This window comes from Crocodylus siamensis, chromosome 3 (assembly GCF_052110815.1).
Source record: "Crocodylus siamensis isolate JL-2025a chromosome 3, ASM5211081v1, whole genome shotgun sequence".
Classification (NCBI taxonomy): Eukaryota; Metazoa; Chordata; order Crocodylia; family Crocodylidae; genus Crocodylus; species Crocodylus siamensis.
The window spans coordinates 59128582-59148942 of NC_143397.1; the positions used below are offsets into that span (position 1 = coordinate 59128582).

The following is a 20361-nucleotide window of genomic DNA, read 5'->3' on the forward strand; positions in this document are numbered from 1 at the left end:
GGCTCAATGTGTTGCAGTACCAGGCACACATATAAATGCAGTGCCCAGGAGCAATAAACTCTGGCACAATATGCACCAGAGTTTACTGCTTCAAATGAATTGCAGGTGTACATGCCCCTGCATATTTTCTTCCTGAGCAGTTGAATGAGGTGACTGAAGTTATAACAAAGCTTTTTGCCACTTTCATTGTCACCTTCAGCAACAAGGGTACAAATGCAGCACTGCAGACTAGAGAAAGACTTCATACTAATTGGCTGGGCAAAGAATATAATGAAGAACTGGATTTTCACAATATTTCTGTCACCTGTGATTGCGACTATGAACCGTAAACAGTGCAGCACCATTTAAGATGTCAACAAATTGAGATGAGTGCTCCACAAGTATGTGCTAGTGTAACAAGAAGGCCATATCATATGCAAACAGGTAACAAAGAATGATGTGAGGGCTTGGAAGACAACTCCTTTCATACCTGCATGCGACAAGGCAGAATATAGCCCTTCATTCTGCTGGGCAAAGGCAAATATTCAAAAATATCTAGTGACTATTAGACAAATCCTTCTGTGTTTCCTAAGCTATCAAAGTGCTGAATTCTTTATCTCCCAAGCCTATTTCCATCTCAGTTAAATAAATCAGACATTCCTGTCTAATTTCTTAAAATAATAGGAATGGGTAGAGAATTGAATACATAATTTAACTTTTCTGCTGGCACTGCTTTTGGCAAATTTATCTTCTTTATCCATCTTATGTGGAAGTCATTTCAGTTCTGAAATTCTGTTTTTGTTTTCTGAAGAATGGAGTCAAATTCAAAGAACTCATGCCCTTTAAAGCATGCTCAAAAATAATTGCCAGATATTTTATCACCTTCTGGAGACAATGTGGTTGTTTAGATCAATGGCATACATTGTTTTTCTATTTATGTTATGCCCTGAGATAAAGTGAAATATGTCTGATGCTTCAAGAAGTTCCAGAATTAAAGGATTTATCTGCTTTAATTCCTATACTATATGGAAATAGTAACAACATATAGAGGAGAGTTTTGTACATTGTCTAAGGAATTAGAGGACTTCATAGGATCATGTGTTGACTCATGATTGCTACTTTCAAAGAGTACAATGGGCAAGGTTGCCAACTGTAAATTAACAGGAAGTCCATGAAAAAAAAACAGCCTAAAATGCCTGTCTGTGAAGTCCATAAAGAAAAAGTGAGATGTCTGTAAAAAACTAAAAAACAGTGATCACCTTTCACAATCCATCATGGGAATGAAGCTAGATTCAACTGTGCATGGTGTAGAGAGAGAGCAGAGCTGCACCACCTGGTGTCTAAGCAGGAGCACTGCTTGGCATCCTGCAGTGAACTATCAGAGCTTTCTGGCCTGCTGGAGCTCTGTAGTTCCTTCTCCTTTCCTGCCATAGCCAAATGTTGCCACTGCATGTCCCAGATATTAGCTGCTTGTAATGACTGCTCAGTGCTCACCTTGAAGGTATGCAGAGCGGTGCATTTCCAGGTCACACACAGGGAGGGAGGCATTGCGGGAAGGATGGAGCTGTGGGGCTAGGAGGAGGGGGAGAGGGGGCAGGTGCCAGGGAGGAGAGAGCAGGGCTGGCAGGAATCTGGTTGCGGCGTGGGCTGGGGAGGGGGGAGCAGCATGACATGGGATCCAGTCAGGGGTGTCAGGGTGTTGGGTGAGTAGGGGACCCCCAGGCAGAAGCAACATGGTGTAATATCATTGCTTAGTCAAGCAGGGTTGCCAACCCCAAAATTTTTTTTTTAGCTGAGAATCTGCAAACCTTTTACTGACAACTAATTTTTTTCCCCCCTGGTGTTGGTGTTAAACTCCTAAATTTGAACCAAGACCTTCTAACTGCCATCTAGGGCCTAGCAGAATGTTGCATTACATTATGTAAAACAGATATTAGTAAAACCATGTGTCAGTAAAAAGGATTGGTTGTTAGTAAAATTTGCAGATTCTCAGTTAAAAAAAAAAATTCTTGGGTCGGCAACCCTGAGGATGGGTAAAGTAAACAATAAAGTTCTATAATATATCCCTGTTTGATACCCCTTAAATGGTAAATATAGTACAAGAACTTGTGTCTGATGAATACAGGGAGAACAGTTCAACTTAAAAAAGGGTTAAGAGTCTATGTAGCTTTACTGAATGCAAGTCTTTGTAATGTATGCATATCTAAACTAAAATGTTGTATGTGAAACTTAATTCAGTAGGATCGACTGCTTTTACAGCATCAAACAAATATTTTGCTGTTCCTTGTCTCACCAAAGTAAATAAATAAGTCCTGCCTCATCTAGGTAGATAATGCTGTAAGAACCCCTTACGTGTGCTGGCAATTACGTTTTTTGGGGGGGGAAATGTAGGTTGCATTTAATACCAATTTGAGAGAGGAACCTGAACAATAAAAATTGCTCACCCTCTCACAGACAAGAAGATCATGTTTTATGCTACCATTCTTCAGATCATCTGACATGGTTCCATATTTTTTATCTATCTTCATCTGAGCTCTTCTCTTTAATATATTACCAGGGTTTTTTTCCCCACTGTTTACAATTTGAGTTTGCTGGGACATAAATTTTGCTGAAATATGTTGTTTCGCTGGAGCAGAAACATATCAGCGTCTACTAAACTCTACTAGGTGAGGAGAGGTTAGAAAGACTCTTTTTTTTTACCCATGGGTGGTTCAGGCACTAGTCTGGGATGTGAGACACCCAGGGTCAAGTCCCCACTTTGCCAGATTTTGAGTATCTGAGATGAAAACATCTCTGAGTTCCCCACAGTCTACGGCTGTACCATATCCATCCAACTACATACACACACAGACCTATGATATAATTCAGGTTTTGTAAAAACATCAGAAGGTTTTGTCTAAATTTCAATTAAGAACAATAAAAAAATTAAAACCACAAAGGTTGTTGCAAAATAACGTTGATGTCTTCCTGTTGTGTCTCTCTACCATGTTCTTTGAGAAGTTCAAAATTACAAAAATATTTATTTTCACCATACCCATTCTTCAGTTAGAGCCTAATCTCCAGAAGAAAGGACTATTTTGTCATTAAAGTATTTGATTGGGACTCAAGGGTATGATGAACAGAACCAAAGAAATTAATAAGCAATAAATATCTGCTTCTTGGAGGCATTTGGAACTTTTGTCTAATATGAAGCTTGTATTTTTGTAACCCGCAAATATAATTTGTAACTGTTTGTGGAACTGACTAGGCCTCAAAGACAAAGCTATAGCTGTGAAATTACCTGACCTAATAGCTCTTTCTCGCTCAGAATTTAGCCTTGATGATGATAAAAACTGGATTCAACTGCCTAACTTGTCCTTTCTTGAAATGTACTGGATAGCTCAAAAAAGCATAGTCAGAGAGTTTTGAAAGGGCTGGATTTAGGCAGGGTAATGTTAATTTCAAACCTGAAGATGCTGTGTTGCAATTTGTTTATTGGATAAACCCAAGCTTGGGCAGTAACTTATTATAATAATTTCTAACACCTTTTAACCCCATAGGATAACACCTATAAAGCAATATTATGAATGGCTACATAACTAAAAAATTAGCATAATTAGAATATAAAAAAACACACACATCATAGTAACCCTCGGGAAGGACAGAACAGAAGGTTCATTGCTGTCCCATACCCCCACGGATCTCTCTTACTCCCTGTGAGAGCGAGGACCAGATCCTGACTGAGGGGCTTCCACTGGCATCCTTTGGGTAGCCCAGTTCAGAGACATCTGACTTTGCTGATTCGACTTGACATGCATCTTCTAACCGAGGGACTATCGATAAGTTACTAACCAAGTGGGACCTCTTGGTTAATTTATCTGTTTTATTATCACTGTCAATTTTAATCTGTATTGTTATGTTGTCTGCTTATTAGCTTAACCTTTTTATTAACTATTATATATGCAAACTATATCTTTCGTTATCATAAGTAAAATTCGTTCCTTTTTGTAAGTAAAACTTGTCATTTCTTTCCTTTCCAACATCACCTTCTCGACCCTGAACCAAAAAGCCCAGTGGCTAATAAAGTTGCAGTGCTCAGTCAGTCTGCAACTAAATTGATATACTCACAGCGCCCAGCTGGCCTGTGACAAAGGGTCTGGGTTCAATTTCGGGTTCTTTCGCAAATTTTCAGTGGGATTGCAAGTAAAACACATGTGCGTGTGTGTGTGTCTTTCCTTTCTTACCTGGCAGGGGAAGCAGCGTGACCACGTAGGTGAGCTCCCCAGGGTAATTGTCTCTGATATGTCCTCCATAGGAGGTCTATATTGAGCAGATTCTTTTTGGTATTGGGTGGTGGAACCGGAGCGTGCTCCATCCACTCCATGCATTGACCTGGTATTGCAGTGCTTCCAGGACCGGTGCAAAAAAACAGGAAAAAAAAAAAAAAAAGTCTTTCCTTTCTGCAAGTTCTGGTGTTTCTAGGCAATATTGTAATGCATCCGATAAACAATCCTGTGCCACTGACTTCAGTGGAACCTTTAGAACTGTTCCAGGTGAGGTATATGGCACCTTAGAAAACACCTTGTGTTATTTAGTATTTTTTTCTATTTAAGTTATTATATAGAAGTAATATAGAAGTTATCATAGCAGCTTGGGTTGTTTTGTTTTCTTTTGTTTTAACTTCTATCTGTCCACCAACCATCATCAATGTTGGCAAAAAATCAACCACTGTTAACAGTTAACTGCTTGCCAATGCAACAGAAGGAGAAGTCAGTATCTGGGTGTTATTTTAATAGGATAGTAGTATATTAAAAATTCAACTAAAATGTTAGTTGATATTCTTTGCCACATCACAACAATTTAAAATAGGTCATTTTTCACTTAAAAGGAAACTGTTTTGAGCCTATTTTAAATATAAAATGTTTATCTTTTTATAAGTATGACATGAAGCAGAGAACACCAGCATTACTAGACAGTGGCCTTTCTAGCCATGGAGCAGAGGTTATTTCTATAATTGGAAGCATCCTCATTTTTCACTCTAAAAATAAGTATTCAAATTATATTACAGTAATCAGTCTGCACTAGTAATAATCTGTTTGGTTACCAAATTTTATACATACCTCAGCTACTGTTACAGCTGTTAGGATTCTGTCATCCTTTATACTGTTCTTTTGTTTCTGTAAAGCTTTCCACATTGTATTCCTTAATTCTTCTCGGCTCACATCCCCACTGAGTTCACTGCACATCATAACTAGATTGTGAACCAAACCATATCGAATAATCCAGAATAGATCTTCACCTGCAAATAATTACATTTTAGTGTGTGCCACATGTAACAATTTTGCTATCAGATTAATGTATTTTAGGAAGAGACAAAGAAACAGAAACCCTTTATTAAATCAGAGTTATAATAATACCCATAAAGTAAGCTTTAGGTTTTTGGTGGGGAGAGTTGCAGAGAATTTGGCTTAGTGAATTTAGACATTGTAGAGTGGATACTTACTTGTGTAACAGGAGAATCAAATCCTTTAGCAGATGGATTTTGTTGGCATGTGATACTATAAATGAGTTTGTGGGGGGAAACGGTGTATTTGTGTGAGGGAGGTGAGGGAGAGGAGGAAAGGCTCAAAGGGAGCTTAGATGATGCTTTTGCCTGTTGTTAATGGAAATAAGTGTAAAACTCAGTATCCCAGGCTTGCAGAATAATTTGATCTCAAATGATCTTAGCAAACTGTCATTCAGTTCTCACAGAAAATACAGCAGTTCCCATTTCAATTCAAAAGAGAAAGGGGAAGACTTCAGATAACAGACGAGCTTTAATGAGTCAAAAAAACAAACAAGTTAAGTTAGTAGTCATCCTTAAACATTTCTTCTGTCTTAGGCCCCATGTATGTTACACTTAAGGCATGATTAACCAGTTCATATGCCTTAACTGGTCACACAGCCACATGTTCAATTAATGGCATGATAAAAAGAGGAATAAGCTACCAAGTTATTCCACAAAAGATGTGTAATAACTTTGTATCTGTTTCCTATCACTGCCATTAATTGAACATGTGGTCAGTTGAGGGGTGAATGGAGTTCTCCCTCCCCACCTCTTCCCATGACTCAGAGATCTCAGCTGCTGTGGTCTCCCAGTTGCAAGGGTGTGTGAAGCCTCTCTCTACAGTTGGGAGATCACAGCAACTGCAGCCTTCCTGTTGCAGGGACCCCTGGGGCTCCCCTGAGGCTGAGAGCCTGGTCAGTTGATCCAGGCTTGCACTCAGGGGTGGTTCAGGGGGAGCCCAGGATCAGGTTCCTCCTGCACTAGCAATAGAGAGCAATGGGATCTAATGCACAGTCCACACAGTTGTGCCTCCTGCCATGTTCTTGTGCCATGGCAGGAGGTGCAATTGCATGGATCATGCATTAGAGCCCATCATGCCATTACCTGCATGTGTAGAGGGGCCCTCACACAACACAGTATTTCTAATGTCCCCAATACTCTCTTGTACTTAATATATGTAATACTACAAAATATTGAAGTATTTGTCCTGAAAGATGCTAAGTCCTGAAAGCTGTCAAACAATTTTAATTTCCACTGAGGTCAACAAGATTCAGCATACTTAGTAACTTATAGAAGGTGCTTAGAACTTGCTGGATCAGGAACTAAGAGTTTTTAATAGAGGCCACTGTGTATTCATATTGCACTTAAGGAAAAGGGAACTGGATTACTTTTAAGGCATCTTCCTAAAAAAAAAAAATCAGAATGATAAATATTTAATAAGAGATTTACTTGCCTGTGTTTGAATTTAGATTAATTTAGCGTGAGTTTTGGAATAAATCCAAAATTCTGCAGGCTGTGTTTCACAAGGATAAAATATGCATACCTTAAGGAGATCAGCATAAGTATCATTCTTCATTTTTTGCACACTGGTCCAGCAAAACATTTAGATTTACCGTACAAAATATAAATCTACAAGAATCAACCCATCTACATAAATAATATTATGCCATCATTCTGACTAGCTTCAGCAAACATTATTTCCATTTTTAAGTTAATCATTGTAGTTGTGAGCAGTACTGTCGTTCATATATATTTGTGGTCAAGCAGAATGTCCAAAAGCAAACCAGGAGCTGTTTTTCAGTTTGAAGATTGCTAGTTGCTAGGAGAGAGTGCTGTAACCCAACTGGTTGCCACTGTGGGGAGCGCTAACTTGAAGGATAGTCTCAGAGGTTTTAAAAGTAGCAGGAAAGGCAGAAACCAAATTCATAAGATCCCAAATAACTCATACCAGCATGGATAACTTCATACCTGGTCATACCTCTAACGCATTGAGGTATGACTAGTGGACTTGGAGACATAGGGCACATCTACACAAGATGCTTTACTGGGCAGGAGGGCAAATTACTGCACAGTAAGTGTCTGTGTCTACACACCACATGCCACCTCATGGGGCTGCAACTGGTCCGAGGGGGAGACTGTGGACCTCATCACACTGTGGGGCAAGGCCAAGGTTCTCACCAAGTTTGTGAGGAGTGAGCACTCCAATGTGCATATCTATGACGGCCTGTCAGGCCTCATGCAGGTGTGAGGGCATGACAGGTTGGTGCACCAGTGTTGCATAAAGGTCAAGGCCTTGTGGGCACAGTGGGTCACTGGCCCTGACCACAACTGCCAGTCAGGGGCTGCCCACAAGTCCATGCCCTTTATGGAGCAGCTGAATGATACCTTCGCACCTCAGCATCCCAAATTGAGCCATGCTGGGTACTCCAGCACGGGTGACCTGCCCAAGCCTCTGCTGCAGCCTGGCACCCTCAGTGATGTGTCACTGCAGGAGGGCCCCTAAGCCCCTCATCCCACCAAGCGCCCCACCCACAGCCTCCTCCAGCATCTCTGGGAGCCCTGGCCAGTGCCTGCCCTGTTAACTCTGTGTGATCAGCCCTGCCCCCTAGGCCAGGCTGGGAGCAGCTCCAGCTCCTCCCTGGGCAGCCAGATGCCACACCGCTGCACATCAGGAAACCACTGGGAGTCTCACAGCCTTGCCACCAGTGGACACTGATTTGGGATGTCAGGCATGCCTGCAATGGCCACCTGTTAAGCCCTGCACTGGGAGGAAGGCTCTCTCTGTCCCTGCTCAGGCCCTTAACCCTGTCCTCCCCTCTCCACCTGGTCCAACTGTACCCCCCTAGGGCCTCCTCCTATCCCTCACCACAGCATGCCGGGAGGCGGGAGAAGTGTAAAACTTTTTTGAGCAGCCTGTGCCATGACCAGTTGGTGGACATGGGCCTCTCACATGCTGAAGAATTCATCAATTCTGGTGGCAATGTCTTTAGCTGCAGGGGTCAGGAACGTGTAATGCAGCCACAGTTAGCCTCCAGGCAGTGACAGAGGTTGCAGGGCAGGGTGGGCTTGCCCTTCACACTGTTAAAGCTCAGAGACCCATGCCAGGTTTGCAGGGCTTCATGGTAGCTCAGGTGACTGGCTGGCTTGCAGGAGAAAGGTAGAAGGGGAGGGGAGTGGCTCTGGAGACATAGCAGCAGGTGCTGCCAGGAGCCAGGCTTGTTCTGGCCTGGGAACAGGGTAGGAGAGGAATGGGGGAGAGGAGGTTCCAGCAGCTGCCTGTGCCAGGGCCTGCCTGCCTGACTTACCATGGTCTGTGGGCACCCATGCATGCATGCCCCCTGGTCTGAGGCTGGGCACTGCACAGCATCCCTGGTACAGAGCATCTTATCTCAGAAATGTTTCAAACTCTCACAAACATGTCACAAACAACAACTTTCTCCTGGCTCCATAGGCCCTGCAGCTGCATACAAGGGAGAGGCACCTGTTGGAAGCCAGGATGTGCTGGGGTCCTGCAGATGCATCAGCTCTGGCAGCGCAGAATGCAGGACTGGACCCAGTTCCTAGACCACCATGGCTGAGGAGCATCTGGAGGACTCGCAGACTTGGTGGGTGGAGGACACTGCCTACAAGGATGCCAGGGACCACCGCAAGGAGGCAAGGGACTAGGTAGACCAGAAGCTTCAGGTCCAGGAGCCTCTCCTGGAAAAGTGGCAAGTGGAGGTCCTGGAGCAGCAGGTGTCCCCTGGCAGCTGCCTGCCACCCAGTAATAGACCCCCCCACCATGGGCCTGGGCTGAGGTGCAGCAGTGTCTCCACTGCCTAGGAGCCCCTGCCCTGTCCCCTTCCCTGGGTTCCCTGCCACCCAGCCCCCACACCTGGGCCCAGCCCCACTGCTTGCCCTGGATCCATGTGGCTGCAGGGCAGGAGCTACCTGCAGTGGGGCCAGGACTGTGTGCAGGCCCTGCTGGCCCAGTCTGCAGGAGGGGGAGATGGGTGCACCAGCAGAGTAGTGCCCCCTACCCACTGACCTCATTGGGGGAGTGGCCAAGGGCTGTGGTGCTTGGCTTCTGTTTCCAGGCTCTGCCCCCTGGGCACCCCTCCCACAGGCCCCCCACCTCTGGGAGGGCACACACACAGCATACACTGTAAATAGTCTGCAAGAGGGTATTTTATTGGTAGTGGTTGGGGTGGGTGGTGGAGGGACTCTGTGGGCAGTTGGGGAGGGGGAGGGGCTCATGCAGAGGAGGGGTGAGGGAGGGGTTCTGTTGTTGGGGAGGGAGGATAGGGTTTGTGTTTGTGGAGGAGAATAAACTGCTTTTCTGAGAACTGTCCATTGTGAGCATGGTGCTGGGGGTGCACGGTGGGGTGGGGGTCCACGGGCAGTTGTCCAGGTGGGCTCTAGCAGGGAGTACAGGAGAAGTTAATCAGCCAGCAGCTCTTGTACCCAGTACCCTGGCCCCCACTAACCCAGGGCCTCAGTGGGAAGGACCTGCTGCTGTTACTGCCAATGCAACTGGCACTTCTGGTGCCTGGCATCCTCTGCCTGCTGTGCCTCCTCCACCCAGGTCTCACAGAAGAGTTCCCCCTGGGCCTCATAGATGTTATGCAGCATGCAAATTGGGATGATGACCCAAGGGATGTTGGTCTTGGTAACCTCAAGGTGGGCAGTGAGGGTGCACCAGCATCCTTTTAGGTGCCAAAAGGTGCACCCCATGAGCTTGTGGGTCTGGCCCAGGCACCAGTTGAAGAGTGCCTGGTGAGTATCCAGCTGGTCAATGTGTCCAGCTGGCTATATGAGCCAGGGGAGGAGCAGGTAGGCAGTGTCCCCAGTGAGAAATGGTGGGACCACCACTGCACTCAGCTGGAGGTCTAGCACCCCTAGCATGAAGTGCCTGCTCTCCACTTGGACTGGCAAAGAGGAGTTGCAGAAGATGTGGGCATCATGGGCACTGCTCGCCTAGCTGGTGCTCACATTGGTGAGGGTGCCACAGTGGTCCACAACAACCTGGAGCACAATGGAGTGGAAGCCCCGCCAGCTGTAGTAGGGGTGGTTGCCAAGGGACAGGCAGGTGACAGGGATGTGGGTCTCTTCCAGGGACCCAGTGCTGTGGGGGAAGCCCAGCACATGGAACCCTGCTACCACTGCTAGGGGGTTGTGCACACAAAGCGTGGTGTGCCCCAGCTCATCCTGGATGGTGCTGCACATCTCCAGAATGGCCTCCTCAGCAGTCACTTTGCCCAGGCTGAAGAGGTGGCTGATGTAGTGGAGGCTGGCAGGAGTGGTCAGCTTGATCAGGGCAATGACTAGTTGGGTGTCCATGGGGAGGGGCTACCATATGGTGGTGTTCTGCCACTCCATGTGTGGAGCTCCTGGAAAGTGGCCTGGGTCATCCAAAAGGACTTGAGCAACTGCTTGTCATTCTAGGTTATCCGGATGATGTTTAGCTGCCAGTCCTGGCTGGATGTCTGGGCCTACAGGCAGCTGGGCTTGAGACCCAGAACAGGATGGACCGTGCTGGCAGTGGCATCTAGGAGCATGTTGTTGGTGTCCCTGCTGGGGTCCAGGTGGCAGCACGAGGCCCGGGTGATAGTAGCACAGTGGCAGGAGATCTAGGATGCCACAGGGAGCCAGGCTGGTTGGCCTTGCCACATAGCAGGGCCACCAGGGCCGAGACTGTCCTGGGCCAGACAGTGGTTCCCATGGTAGGCCCACAGGGCCAGCACAGTGGCCATCAGGAGCCCAAGGTGATGGACGTCACTGCCAGGACTTGGGGTTGGAGTAGCCATGGTGCAGTGGGTAGAGGCCGTGGTGACAGAACTACTGCATGCAGCCACTGCGCTCTGCATGCTGCTCTGGGCCAAGAAATCAGGTGGCCTGGGATCAGCATATGGGACTGCCTTTTAAACATGGCAGCTGGAGCTTCTGGTGGCAGCAGGGAGCTAGTGCAGGGCCCTAGGGCATGGGAGCAGACTGCTGTCATGAGCAGCAAATCTGCTCCTGTGCCACTGTACATGTAGATGCCTGCTCAAGGTGGGTTTACTCTAGATTTATTAACTCTAGGGTAAACCCATCCCATAGCAAATGCGCATGTAGCCACACCCACAAAAATCTATTCTGTCTGATTTCTTTAACTCCAGTAGGGAGCTAACTAGTTATACTGAAGAACCTGAAGCCAAGGACATTTAGTAGTCTTGTAAAAGAAAGTATTCAGTAAATCTGTTCTTTCAACCATGAATTATAAAGTGAAGGTACAAATGACTGAAAGCAAACACAGGATATATGTAGAACCAAATATCTGGTGTGACTGATAATCATGTGGGAGGATCACAAACAAACACAAGAAGATTAATTAGGTAAGAACTAAAGAGGTTATACAGTTCAAGAATGAATAAGTGAGACACACAATCCAACTCTATTTTTAGAGAGCATTTCATACAAAATATATTGCCAGATGCTTTATAATTTAAATAAGACTATGTAATATGAAAAATAATAAATGAGAGCAGTGAGTGACAGAAAGTAAGATGTTTAGGAAAAAGAAGTGATATGAGCATTTGGAAAAGATTTTCAAACATAAGTGATAAGCATAAAGATTTTTTCATATGGCAGGAAGGCTCTCACACCCACAGTGTCAGACTGCATGAAGAAACAGAGATGAGGTCAAGTACAAGATTGAAAGGAGGAGAATATCAGAGAATCAAAAGGAAAATGGTCTATAAAGGAGCTGAATGAGCTCCACAGAAGTTTTAAAGTACACAGAAGGAAATTTTAAACTACATCCTGAAATGAACAGGCGCCAATAGACTGACTGAGCAGTTCTTTCCACTGGCAAAGAGCTACTCTACAGCTATAGGTATTGGATCTGATCCAACAGCAGATCTTACAAAGTGGCTATAAAAAGGAGGGTAGGTAGTGAGCTCAGATTGTCAAAGGGACAGAGTAGAGTATTTTGAATGTTTAACTGTGAATTAACATACCTTTCAGTAAGTTTATATTTATTTAAATGTCCAATTATTTATTTTTATTATTTTGCTAACTATAAGTGAGTTTTCTCTGGGAATTTACATTAACATAAACCAGAAATGCATAAAGGGTACCTATACCCACACATACAGTAGTTCTACTTGAAGAGTATTTTCAGTTCAGAAAGATTCTGCAGGGAACATTTGAACATGTTAGCTATAGAAATATATACTGCTGCAGACATCAGAGGTGGTAAAATAATAGACATTTTTTTTCAATATCTATAATATTAATTTAATAGCATCTGTTGAATAATGAATTACCTGATTGGTATATATGCAGCAATAGAGTTTTAATGTGATGTTGGGTACGTAGGATTCAAGTTTAACCATTGCTTGTTACAGCAATGTAGGAAGAGAGGGCATGATCCTCTCCTTGCCCTCCAAATGGTTTGGAAAATAGAAGGTCTTGACTATAAACTTCTGGAGGCTGGTGTGTGTGCTACCATAGTAGTAATTAACAGCGAATACAATGGTTTGATAAAATGAAAATATTTGGACATCATCTTGGATTCTCTATCAACATGCCTCACTTTCATAAAAGATGATGAAAAGTGTTGCACACAAGCCCTCTTTCTTTATATGCTTGAAATCTTTGTTCAGTGAGAAACAATATATTATAAGGACAATACGAGAGCCATCAATCTGAATGCAGTTTGCTTTAAAATTGCAAGATAAATTATAAATCATAAAAGCATCCAGCCAACTAGATTCTAGCAAGTCGCAATTCCTTTTTAAAAGCTATTGATGATTTAACAAGTGAGTCACATGGCTCATCTCATGTTGATTTAAACTCTGCTACAGTCTCCCCAAAGAAGAATATTTGTGAGGAGAACCTATTGCACCCAAATGCCATGTAGTTAACAAAAACAAAAAAATCCCCCCAAAAAACAACCCAACCAAATATCTGTTTATAAAGACAGATGGCAATATGTTAGGATTGTCATAAAAAGTGGACTGCAATCTAATAATCATGTCTAGACATTTTGCTGAGAAACCTGACTGTTATAAAACTACTCATCCAGGTCCCCTGCAGCAACACAAGGCAGTCTTCTGTTCTGCTTTGGGTGACCTGGTGGCAGCTATCAAAAAATGTTGCTTTAAATATATGAAAGGAAATATGCCCCTGACAGCTCAGCAAGTGAATATTCTGGCAAAAATGTAAAAAGCCTCGGCGACAAAAGTCCTTAACGACAAGAAGAAAGAAAGTGAGAAAGAAAAAACATTAGGTATACAGGGAACTTGAAAAGGATGTTCTGAGTTTTCTGGTTTTTCCTTTTTTGCCAGAGTTTCAGTTCATTGCTAATTTAGCATACATGGAAAACAAAAATGTAAAAGGTGATTCAGAAACAACCATATCACTCAAATGCAATTAAAACACAAAAGTCAAAACACTTATTTATCAAGTAAATCTTTAATAAGAAATATTCTTCCATCTACTGCCTTTTCTGGCAATGAAAAAGGTTGAACTGTTACCAACTAAGTTGCAAATATTGCTTCCTTCTTCTAATGTAGGATGAAACAGATAACATGGCAATAGACTGTCTCCGTCTTTATGGAAGGCAGCTGTACTGTCTTCAGCAGGAGCTAACTTTATGCTTGTTGTCACTTAAAACATTATACTGATGTTTGTATTTGAACATTACAGGGGAAAATAAATATAGAATATAGAAAAGTATATATGGTATGATAAATATAGAATGATAGAAAAGTAGGGCTAGAAGTGATCTGAGAAGGTCATGTAGTCCAGCCCCCTGCTCAGGGCAGGGTCATACTTGACTAATTCATTCCGGTCAAGTCTCTGTCTAAACTACTTTTTAAAATTTCCAGGGATGGAGCTTCCATAGCCTCTCTAGATAACCTGTTCCAAAGCTTAAAAAGCTTCCTAATCTCCAACCTAAATTTTGCTGTAGTTTGACACTATTTCTGTTTCTTAAAGTGAGAGGCCTAAAATTGGACACAGTACTCCAAGTGAAGCCTCTCCAGTGCTGAATAGAGCAGAAAAATTCCCCACCCCCCCTTGATTTAGAATCATAGAAAATTAGGGTTGGAAAGGACCTCAGGAGGTCATCTAGTCAGGCGTTGTCAATGGGCAGTACTTGGGAAGGCCCTAGCAGTATGCGCAGGTGGCACCCACCACCCTGCATCACCGCCTCCCAGGAGCAGGGCCAGAGGGAGGCAGAGGGCAGTGGCATCCCTCTGCGGGCTGCACAGGTACCACCCGACCGGCCAGACATGGGACTGGGGAGTGGGAAACTAACACACAGCGGCTACTGCCATCATCCACCACGCCATGCTGTCACCATTCCACATCCAGCCATGCACTACCCCCTCCTCCCCACTCCACGTCTGGCCACTGGGGATAAACTTTTTAAAAAACGTTGAAAACCCCATATCTAGTCCAACACCCTGCTCAAAGCAGGACCATCCCCATCTAGAACATCCCAGCCAAGGCTTTATCTACCTAGATCTTTAAAGCCTCCAAGGATGGAGATTTCACCACCTCTCCGGGTAACCTGTTCCAGTGCTTTACTACCCTCCTAGTAAAAAAGGGTTTCCTAATATCTAACCTCAACTTCCATTGCTGCAACATGAGACCACTGATTCTTGTTCTGTCACAACAACACCAGTCTAGCTCCATCCTCTTTGGAACCACCCTTCACGTAGTTGAAGGCTGCTATTAAATCCCTTCTCACTCTTCTCTTCTCCAGACTAAATTAGCCCAGTTCCCACAACCTCTCCTCAGAAGTCATGTTTCCCTGTCCTCTAATAGACTCTCTCCAATTTGTCCACATCTGTTCTGTAATGGGGGGCCCAAAACTGGACACAGTACTTCAGATGTGGCCTCACCAGTTCCAAATAGAGGGGAAGAATCACTTCCCTCAGTCTGCTGGCAATGCTCCTACTAATGCAGCCTAATGTGCTATTAGCCTTCTTCACAACAAGGGCACACTGTTGGCTCATATTCAGCTTATTGCCCACTGTAACCTCCAGGTCTTTTTCTACAGATCAGCTACTTAGCCATTTGGTTCCCAGCCTGATTTGCAAGAGACAATCCTGTTAATAGAACCCAGTATGACAAATATGCTGTTATTTTTATCATTATTATTATTATTTTGCAACAAGAACATGCTGTTGCCTTATATTGGCTTATGGTCCACTGTAACCCCCAGGTCCTTTTCTGCAACATTGCAGCCTAACCAATCATTCCCAAGTCTGAAAATTTCTTCTTTTTTGGTTAGAAATGAAGTTCACCTCCATTGAACTCCTCCAGGGAAGAAGCCTACCTAATCTGCACATCACAGAGCAACCCTCTCACAACAGGACTCTGAGAAGCCCAAGGGAAAAACTTCCACCTTCTATCTCCCCTGTGCAAAATGAAGTTTCTTTTCTACCTGAGAGAACTTTTACAATCTTTGAATTCTCTTCAGCCTGATGAAGGGTGTTTGGACCCAAAAGCTTGCAAAGAAAGAAAATGTTTTTTCTATTATTTAGTTGGACTAATCAAAGATATCACCTCAATTCCAAGAGTTTTGTTTTTCTGTATTTCTTAGACTAACATGGCTACAACATATTACTAAAATCAAACTATATCATATCCACTGCTGTCCCCACATCCACAGAGCCAGTCAACTTATAGAAGGAAATCAAGTTGGTCAGGCATGACTTGTTCTTGGTGAATCCATGCTAACTGTTCTTGACCACATTACTTAGATATCGATTATTTGATGGCCCGCTCCATGATCTTTCCAAGTATTAAACTCAGACTGTAGTCTTCTAGATCCTTCTTCCCTTTCTTAAAGGTGGGCACTATATTTGCCCTTTTCCAGTCATCTGGGACCTCACCCTATCTCCCCAAGTTCTTAAGGATGATAATCAGTGGTTCTGAAACTAACTTCAGTCAATTCCTTTAGTATTCTGGGGTGCATCTAGCTTCTCTAATTAATCCCCTATCTATTCTTCTGGTACTCTAGGCTGCCTGCCATCTTCCCTATCTTTGCTGCCAACTGCACTCGTCATCTGATAGCAGACTTTATTCATGATGGCTGAAGTAAAAAAGACATTATATACTTCAGCCTTCTTCACATCATTCATAACTAGATTGCCTTATACATTCAGAAGGGATCTACCCTTTCCTTGATCTTCCTCTTCATTCTAACATACTTGTAGAATCCCTGCCTATTGCCTTTTACACCCCTTTCCAGTTGCATTTCAAACTGCACCTTGGTCTTCCTCATTTTCTTCCTCCAGGCCCAGGCAATATTCATAAACTTTTCCCTAGTAGTATAGTCAACTGTCCATATTTTATAGACTTCATTTTTGAATTTCAACTCGTTGAGAAGATTGCTATATAGCTAGGGTAGTATCCTGTTGCACTTTCTGTTCTTTCGTTGCACTGGGATAGCTTTCTCCTGTGCCCTTAAAAGAGTCTCCTTAAAGTGCATCCAACTCTCCTGAACTTCTTTTCTCCTCTGATTTTATTCCCAGGGGATCCCAGCCACCAGTTCCCTGAGTTTTAGTCTCCTTTTCTGAAGTCCATTGTCTTTATTCTAATGCTCTACTCTTTTCCTTCCCTTAGGATCTTGAATACTATCCTTTCATGGTCACTGTTATCCAGGTTACTTTCCACCTTCATATTCTCAGCCAATTCCTCCCTGTCTCTGAGCAGCAAGTCAAATGTGCATTAGGGAAAAAAATAGAAATACAGCTGGCACCTTATTTTCAGGATTTTTCAAGCGATATAGTTCTTGACCCTAATTCAGCAACTTACTCATTATGTGACCTTAAGTATACCACACAGGACAAAATTTTCACCTGTAAAGAGGGTGTACATTCCACTGAAACTCTCAAAATAGAGCATTTAAAATTAAAAATTTTAAATAAAATTATTTAGGCACCTAAATAGAAACTCAGTTTTAGGCACAAAATTTTAAAAATCTTGGCTCTCACTTAAATTGTCAAAAGGCCTGCAATCTCCATTTTCCCCTGCAGAGATAACTATATATTACATCATGAAATTAACCTCATGTGTTGTGTATTTCATGGATTAAATATTGTGCTTTTTGTTATATTCCACTGTAATCCCCTCTCATTTTTGTCCCTTTGTCTATTTTAGGACATAAACCCTTGACAAAAGGATTTTGCCTTCACACATTTTTAAAGCATTTAAAAGAGGGCTGATACTGTATAAATATATACTGATAGCAATGATTAATAGTTTTGGCAAATGTTTGAACTGAGACAGACAGCAGAGTGCAATTTTATAGGCAATGAATCTAAGTGCTACAAGATCAAGATTCGTGTCTTCCTAGACATGACATCATTCCTGAAAGAAAAAGACAGCCACAGAGATTTTAAGAGGCAAGTGTATTTCATGGAAGATTACAGACTTATTAATGTATTTCCTAACTCTACAAAGTTCTCCTGAAATTGCCCGTTTCCAAAAAATAAGTATTTTTTTTTGCCTATTTTGAATTCTTAGTGGGCTCAGAATGCGTAGTCAAGTAATAGGATTGTTCTACTTGTTTTTTTCTTATTTTTAATTTGGTTGGCCTATGTTTCTTCATTTGATGACTTATGAAAGAAGACAACTTGGCTCAGAGGTCTAGTTAAGTAGCCTCAAATTTGTCACTTCTATATACCTGTATGTATTCATGAACCTAAAAGTATTCATAGGACACACCCATACCCACCCAAACAAAATATGTACAGCTGGACTGATTAAGAAAATACTTCTATCCATAAGTGTTAACAGCTCTTATCACTCAATCTTCTGGAAGACCCCAACACAGCACATCTAATGACAAGAGCAGAATGGGTTCTATAAAAGTTTAAAAAAAAAAAAAAAAAAGGACTAACAATTGAAGCAAAGCTTGCTGGCTTTGTTCTCTGTTGTGTACAGTCTGAGAGTTGAAGTTGAGCCTAAGCATTCTTTAACAGCTCATGAATATCGATTCATGAGCTAAGCTATGAGAACCTAGCCATTGCAAACAGTGTGAGAGAGGACATGGTAAATCCACTTTCACTGTAATGGCAATGGATTTTCTCAGCTGGAGGGGCATATTAGTTAAGAGATTTTTTTTGTACTGATACCTGTTGCTTACAAATACAGGGCAAAGAACTATTTGGACTTTATTCAGATGTCTTCTGTATCTCCAGAAAGCTTCAGCTTTGATGGAGTTATTGACTGTTCTGTTCTTCTATACAGAGCATTTTTTTAAATGTCTATTTTACTTCAGATGGTGTGTAGGAATGACTCCGCGACAAGGTACTTGATAGAGGTTTGCTTTACTCAGTGCCTCAATTCCAGCCACATCTCACTTGCACAGCATTTGTAAAGTAAATGATTACTCTTCCCTTTTATGGTGAGATGTTAGGTAACCTCTAATCTTCTTCTGTTATTACATGGGGGTCATCAAATGAAAAAAGTTAAGAACCACTGCCACAGACATTTGTAATGCCTTGGATATCTGTGTTCATTGAGATTAGTGTAGTTGCCCTTCTGTGGGATAACTTCCACAAAGTCAAATAGGTATGTAGGACTATTGAAGGTCTTTGTAGTGTCCTGAAAGATATATTTGGCCATAGCAACCTGGAAAATAGTGAAGATGCATGGGCCAGAATTCCCTTATTCACATACAAATGGAAGTAGGTGGAGCATTAGCATGTCATGGAGACAACTGTTTCAAATGTATTTTTGTTTATTTGTATGACATTGCAGTGTTTTGGACTTGTCTTTTCCCTGTATTGCTTCCTACAGATCTTTCTTCTGTGATGATGGCACATAGCAGTATGTTTTCAAGATTTTGCCTAGTGAACAAATGACAACTGAAGCAGGGACACCATCACATCGTAAGACACCTTTCCCCTCACTTAAGTTATTCAGCTGGTGGGCCCCTTAACCTGGGAACCCCCACTCCCTTTGACAAGCAGAAGCCCTGGGTCCTTTTCTGTGCCCCAGAGTGAATTGTCCCCTCCCATCAAGGGCTTCCCCTCAGCTGCCCATAGCATGGAGGGGCCCTCCCCTGCTGTGAGAATCCCCTTCCCAGCTGACTCATGACTCCTGCAAGCTTGAAGAGGTTGGACTCTTCTCGTCCAGTGGTGTGTCTTGGGGGGGGCGAGGCATCCCTTCTCTCTGTGGGAAGGCCCAAGCTGCCTTGTGTGGCTCTCCCAATCCGTCAGCCTGCTCTCCACCCCTTGCACCGCCCTGTGCATTGAAGAGGCACCTGCCCCATACAGGTAGGGGTGGGAGCCTGAGCTGCCTAGGGCAGCTCTTGGTGTCCCATCTGCTCTACAGCCTGTGCACTGCTCTGTGGACTGATGGCCCTGCTACTGCCTCATGCAGGGTTGGAGACCCATGCTGCCTTGTGTAGCTGCTGTGGTCTCATCAGGTCCCAAGCCTTCCATGCACTATTCTGTGCACCGGGCTCTCCAGCCCCTGTGCACCAGTCACTGCACTGAATGGGGCTAGGCTCCTGCCTCACGCAGGGCTGGAGAGTCAAGCTGCCTCATGCAGCTGCTGAGGTCACATCCGCTCCCAGATCCTCTGTGCACTGACCTGTGCATCATCGCCACGGCTCCCTCCACGGCAGGGCAGGGCAGGGACACAGTTTCTTGCTGCTCCCCATTCGGTGATGTTGTCTTCAGGGTGCTTCTGGGGCAGCTGTTCCACCCCACTGGTCAGCTTAACCAGCTCTTCTCAAACCTTCTTCATCACACCTCATCAAAGCCACTCGTGTGTTGGGCATGCTGCCTTTTTATTCCTTCAGCAGGCTCCACCTCCGGATTAGGAGCAAGCCAATAAGAAAGCCTGAGGGGTTTGCTCCCCCTTAGGTCCTCCTCTTTACCTCGCCCTTATGTCAGGGTTGGGCAAGCCTCTCTCCTTCCCTTTCCTGATTGGTGGGGAAAGGAAATGCCCCCACCAATTGCTCTAAGCCTTCCAACTCAAGCCAGCAAGACAGGCTGCTGCTACCAGCAAGCCTGCCAGACATTTAAAAATTGAACATGTATACATTATATACACATGTAATTCCCAAAATGCAATTTCTCTTGGAG

At 43.7% G+C, this 20361-nt stretch overlaps 1 protein-coding gene and 1 non-coding gene across 2 annotated transcripts in view; one reads left to right on the plus strand and one right to left on the minus strand.

Annotated features, from left to right (window-relative positions):
- LOC149868305 (transmembrane protein 232-like) overlaps positions 1 to 20361 on the minus strand; it is a 54164-nt gene that overhangs the window by 15213 nt on the left and 18590 nt on the right. Inside the window, exon 3 of the mRNA XM_090037207.1 lies at positions 5079 to 5257. Coding sequence (XP_089893333.1) covers positions 5079 to 5257 — 179 coding nt within the window. The remainder of the gene's footprint in view (positions 1 to 5078; positions 5258 to 20361) is intronic.
- On the plus strand, positions 4191 to 4387 carry LOC149868306 (U2 spliceosomal RNA). Its single transcript, XR_016441550.1, has one exon. It is a non-coding gene; the product is annotated as a U2 spliceosomal RNA (small nuclear RNA).